Genomic DNA, 5,632 nt, shown 5'->3' with positions numbered 1-5,632 from the left:
CTCAAAAATGACCAAAGAGTTTCTATATTTTTCCTATTTAAAACTTGACTCTTCTGTAGTTACATCGTGTACTAAGACCGACGGAAAATAAAAAGTTGCGATTTTCTAGGCTGATTAGACTCTCATTCCGACGTAATAATCAAGGAACTTTGCTGCCGTACCATGGGTGCAGCAGGTGCAATGATATTACGCAGCGCCTGAAAATAGACTTATTGGAAGTTACCTAGCTGGGGACTATGTTCAGGCGCTGCGTAATATCCCATGGTACGGCAGCAAAGTTCCTTGATTATTACGCCGGAATGAGAGTATAGTTCCTAGCCATATCAGCCTAGAAAATCGCAACTTTTCATTTTCCGTCGGTCTTAGTACACGATGTAACTACAGAAGAGTCAAGTTTTAAAAAGGAAAAATATAGAAACTCTTTGGTCATTTTTGAGCGAGATGCTAACGGTCTAATCAGATTCAATGATCTATGCTAAGCTACAGCTAAAAGTGCTACTGCCAGACCCGGAGATCAGCTGAACGGATTCGAAAACGGTAAAACTCAACTGTTTAACTCTAGTTAAGTTGGAGAGTTGGAAAATGAGCCTATTTTCAAAAATAGTGGAGTGTTCCTTTAAAAATAAATTTAAATGCATTTACAAGGCAGGAATAAACACTTCTGCTGAAGCAAAAGTTTGAGAAGGCAGCAGAAAGAAAATATATGACTATGCAAAAGAATAAACTGAATTAAATTATTTACATTGTTTCGCACAGAGCTCAAAAGGAAAACATAAGTTTAGTCATTTTAAAAGTTGGATATATTAAAGCTTATCTATATGTAACTATTTAATTTAATTTAAATGCAAAGCTTAAAATTGCCACTTCATATAATAATTATATGAATTAATTATACTAATTATAAACAATTATAATTAATATAACAAATGTAATAAATAAGTAGCCGCAAAATTCGGGCACTTTTGTCTCTAAAATTCTAACTGCTTTAATTTGGAGCTAGCGATATAGGGGAGTGGCTTCATTGCATCAGATATATGTCACTTTGCTCACAGCTGATTGGTCGAGCTTGGGTTTGCGATCTCTAACCCAGAATAAAACCTGCTCCGGAGCAGGGTAGCTGTGTAGCGTAAGTTACCATGGTGACGAAACCCGCACGAAAACTCAGAGTTTGCTCAAACTAAACGCGAGCTTACCTGGGTAAAACCTGAAACTGGCTTCGTGCTATAGGCCACAGGATGCAATCTGGATCAAGCTGACTATGAGTGATCGAGTCAGACAGAGACTAATATGAGTGTAAATGCCATTCACCATTTATGTGTAGTGTTTTTCAGAACTGCATTCAAAATGTTTATATAACGTGGGTTGCACTGTTGCCTCAAAACAAGAAGGTCCCTGGTTTGAGTCCCAGCTGAGCCAGTAGGCCTTATTCTGACCATGTTGGCAAAGGTTTCTTTCAGGTGCTCGGATTTTCCCCACAATCCAAATTGTCTGTAGATGTGTGTATGTGAGCCCTATGGGTTGTTCCCCACCTGTGGCCCGAGTCGCTGGAATAGGCTTCAGCATTCATTGACCCTACAGAGAATAAGCATTTTGGGGCATGGATGGATACAAAGGCATGTTCACACCAATGTCTATTAATGCATCTGTTCAGACCAACATGAGCATTGGTCAATGTGACAGTTCGTTTTTAAATCTCTTTTCCATCGCACTGTGAAGAAAACTGGCCAACCAGTAGGTTTCATGTGTTTGGTCATATGCCCAGAGCCACTGCTGTTAAAAGCATACAGTACATAAAACCATGTCTCATGGACAGACAATAGATCTGACAATAGATCTGTGGTTAGAGATAGTGAATAGCAGAGGAAAAATCTGGGACCAGTTATCTTGTCCCTGTTGCTGTGTCCAAAATAGGATACTGTATAGTAGGTACTACATTTGGTTTGAAACTTGCGAATATTAAAAATGTCAGTATTCAGTATGAATGAAATTTGGATGTACTCCATCTGCCTTGCTGTGATCTACAGCTTCACTGCCATTCACAAATACTCTCCCGTGGGCTCATGCGATAGTATAGTGTCCATCAGTTGCACACTTCTGAATTAATCTGGGTACTTTTTACCTACTGTTTTACTACGCGGGTTTGGTGTTTGGTGTCGTTTGTGAATACTTGTGTTGGTTTGAACAGGCCTTAAGATGTTCTTTATAATATAGTACAAAATTACTTGGCTTAAACATGTATATTATATTTCTGTCTTGGTTGATATTCTGTCTGTTAAAATAAACCTACCATAAAAATTACAGACCCTTCATTTCTTTGTAAGTGGGCAAACTAACAAAATCAGCAGGGGATCAAATAAATATTTTTCCCAGTGTAAGACTGACCTGAGAAATGTTTTCCCTGCAAACAGTTCAGCAGTTAATATGTGTGTCCTGTATTCCTGACCACTAAACCAGTAATTGCCAATCATTCATGACTTAACCATCCTTGAGTCAGTTCTTTCTTTTCAGTGAATTGGCTGAACAGTTGCAAAGCCATCTGAATCAGTTCGCACTCATTCGAACCGCTTTCTCACCGAATCATCTGAACTGTTTTTATATTGTTAAGAATTCTTCATAATTCTTCATTCTTCACACACATTACCCATGCTTTTCCGGATAAGGTATGTGGGTCATTTTTCAATTTTGGTAAACGAGAGGCAGGTTTTATAAAAATGCTTGTTCTTTTTTTTTCTTCTTTCTTTAGATAAAATTACCTTTTTACATTTAAAATACCTGTTTACATTTAGTATACTTTTCTATATTCAGTAAAGGTTTAGGACATTTTGATTTGAATTCCTTTTAATCAAATACCTGTTACTTATGTTACTTACCACTATTTCCCCCCAGTGGAGACAGTAACACCACAGACAAATTAGCACAAATCCAGATGTTAAATAAAATCAATAGGCCTATTTGCAACATAATTTTTATTTGTGCTAAAAATGTTGCTGCAATTACATCCTTTTTTACCTTTTTGATCTATGGTGGGAACATGCAGATTTTGTTACACATTAAACCTCTTAAACTCAAATATGTATTTTAAAACATTGTCACTATTATTAATGCACAAATAGTTTTCACCCACAGAATACAAATATGCAAACATTTGATGATTTATTGGTATTTAAAGATTATTTCAAGTAGGGGGGTCATCCCTTGCCACCATAAATGAAGAATGACCCATTTGGCTTCAGGCACATCCGTATTTCCAAGATTTATAGTGTCACTTCTCATCCAACTTCCTTCGGGATCAAATGCGGCAAATCAATAGAGAATGGTAGAATTTTACTGTTATACTATACTGTATATATATATATATATATATATATATTATTATATTTTTATTTTTTTATTTTTTTTTAAGACATTTGTCAGGTTTTTGTCCTTAAAACACTCTTATGTGTAGCACTAATTTGTTACGCTTCTTATTCCAAGCCTCTGTTGCATAATAAAAGAGCTAGTAATGGAAACTTGAACCATTGATATATGCAGACACTAATACAGTTATGAAATAAAGAGGGAGGGGCGTGAAGGATGTATTTGAATATGCAATCTTCCCTACTACATAAAAAAAACAGTAGGCGAAATGTAAAAGTATGTCAAAAAAAAGTACAGTATTCATAATACAGTTGGCACACTTTTTCATCAGCTTTGGAAGTATTTTCCCTATTCATTGTTCCCACACTCTAAAAAATGCTGGGTTAAATATAACCCAGCGCTGGGTTAAAAAGGGACAAACCCAGCTATTGGGTTGTTTTAACCCAGCATTTTTTAGAGTGCACTTTCCTACTGTCTTTGAAAGTTTGGACCAAACATTTTAGTCTGAAGATACTGTTGTGATGGAATGTTTAATGATCAAAATGTCATCTCTTCAACACAGGGATCTTTTCGTGGTGGTTTGTCTGCATCACCTCAAAGATCGAGCGCATCTCCTCGTCGCCGTCCAGATGAGAATGCTGTTGTGCACTTTTTCAGAACCATTGTTCGTATCTCTCTTTCTTCCTTTTTCCCTGTCTCTCACACCACACCATTGAAAGATAGAATGAATATTCTTTTATGGATGATTTTCATTGCGTTTTGCTTTTCCCCCCAATTAGGTTTCTCCCTCTACCCCCAAATCTAGGGTAAGTCTCAATCTTCTGAGTTTGACAGCTGTTCCCTTTCAAGAAGTTTGTTAACATTATGCTTTAGGTGATATATATATATATATATATATATATATATATATATATATATATATATTTGATTTTAATTCACATTTTTATTTTATTTCATTATCATGGAAACAGCAAATTTCCACTACCCCAGTCCCATACATAGTTGGCTATATATTTTAGCATTTTATTAGTAACCAGTAGCTTTGTTACTTTGAATTCAGCTGTAATTTTTCATTATCATTAATTTGCTTTATGTCAGGAGCTGTTGTTTTGTTTTATAGCTCACTGAATAACTCTATAACTCACTTCTTCTATACTGCCAAAATGATTTTCTCCAAATTCTGGAGATATGAAAAACCCCAGTATCCACGACAAAACTATCTGGTTTATTAACAGAGAGACCAGAAATCACAGAGCTCCACCAAAGGCCAAAAGGGACGTGGAGACACCTTAACCCGGATCTTCAAATTGGTAGCAAGATTTCTTTTTTCATCAGTAATGAACATGTAACATCATTAGTCAATTTAAGTTTGTATTTATTGTCTCTTTTTCAGGGAGGAAGCCAGCCTGCTTCAACTACCAAGCGTTGAAACCTCATTACCTTTTCCCATTTAAAAATAAAGAGGAAAAGGATGGAAAACAAATGCAAAAAAGTTATTTTTTAAAATGTTGTTTTCTAATACAGTAACATTGACTTGAAAAAGCTTTTGCATTGATACGTTACAACACAATCTGTGTCTTCTGAATTATTCCTGTTCAGTCTTGTCAAACTTGTATTGACATAGTTGTGTATAATCTTTGATCTTTTTGAAAAGGTTTTGTCTTGTCTCTGTAGTGTCAATACTCACCTTTACACAGCTTAAGTGTAACCAGTACCTCTCTTAGCATATTGTGTACCTTAGACCTCAAATGTGTTTTCTACACCTTTTACATGTTGATGAACAGTCTTCTCTGTATAGTGTGATGGGGTCTGCAAGGAGGTGGTCTTCATGCCAAAATGCATAACTTATGTTCTGACATCCATAATGTATATTTTACTTCCAACCACAAACAGTTTTTTAAATGTGTGTTTGGTTCCGGAGATTTCTAACGAATTTGGTAACCATAGATTACTGCACATAGTTTGAATATGATTCTGTGCCCTTTGCTCATCATAGTTTGAGACTTCATTTTCTATTCATACAAAAACAACTGGAAAAAGGGTTCTTATTTAAACTAAATAATATTTGATGTCTTCTGTGTTTGTTACACCTAATTAATGGCAACAATTAAAAGTGTTCAACTTTTTTGTGGTTCTTTTTATGGCTATTTAACATTGTAGCTATTTAGAATCAGTTTAGCAAATGTTACAAAATGAGATGCAAGTAAGAATCCACTCATGGCACGTAGTGGACTTCTTAAAGTGCCCCTATTATGGATTTTTAAAAATTACCTTT

The 5,632-nt window shown here is 35.5% G+C and overlaps 1 protein-coding gene across 2 annotated transcripts in view; it reads left to right on the top strand.

Annotated features, from left to right (window-relative positions):
• The window catches only part of LOC107661001 (myelin basic protein-like), a 33,271-nt gene extending 27,803 nt beyond the window's left edge, over window positions 1-5,468 (top strand). For both annotated transcript variants that reach the window (XM_016450440.1, XM_016450439.1), the window contains exons 5-8: window positions 3,920-4,021; window positions 4,137-4,163; window positions 4,593-4,667; window positions 4,751-5,468. In XM_016450440.1, coding sequence (XP_016305926.1) covers window positions 3,920-4,021; window positions 4,137-4,163; window positions 4,593-4,667; window positions 4,751-4,786 — 240 coding nt within the window. In that variant the 3' untranslated portion in view covers window positions 4,787-5,468. The remainder of the gene's footprint in view (window positions 1-3,919; window positions 4,022-4,136; window positions 4,164-4,592; window positions 4,668-4,750) is intronic.
• Window positions 5,469-5,632: the final 164 nt, after the last annotated feature.

Source organism: Sinocyclocheilus anshuiensis, unplaced genomic scaffold, assembly GCF_001515605.1.
Source record: "Sinocyclocheilus anshuiensis isolate Anshui unplaced genomic scaffold, SAMN03320099.WGS_v1.1 scaffold1036, whole genome shotgun sequence".
Taxonomy (NCBI): domain Eukaryota; kingdom Metazoa; phylum Chordata; class Actinopteri; order Cypriniformes; family Cyprinidae; genus Sinocyclocheilus; species Sinocyclocheilus anshuiensis.
This window is presented reverse-complemented; position numbering and strand designations above follow the sequence as displayed.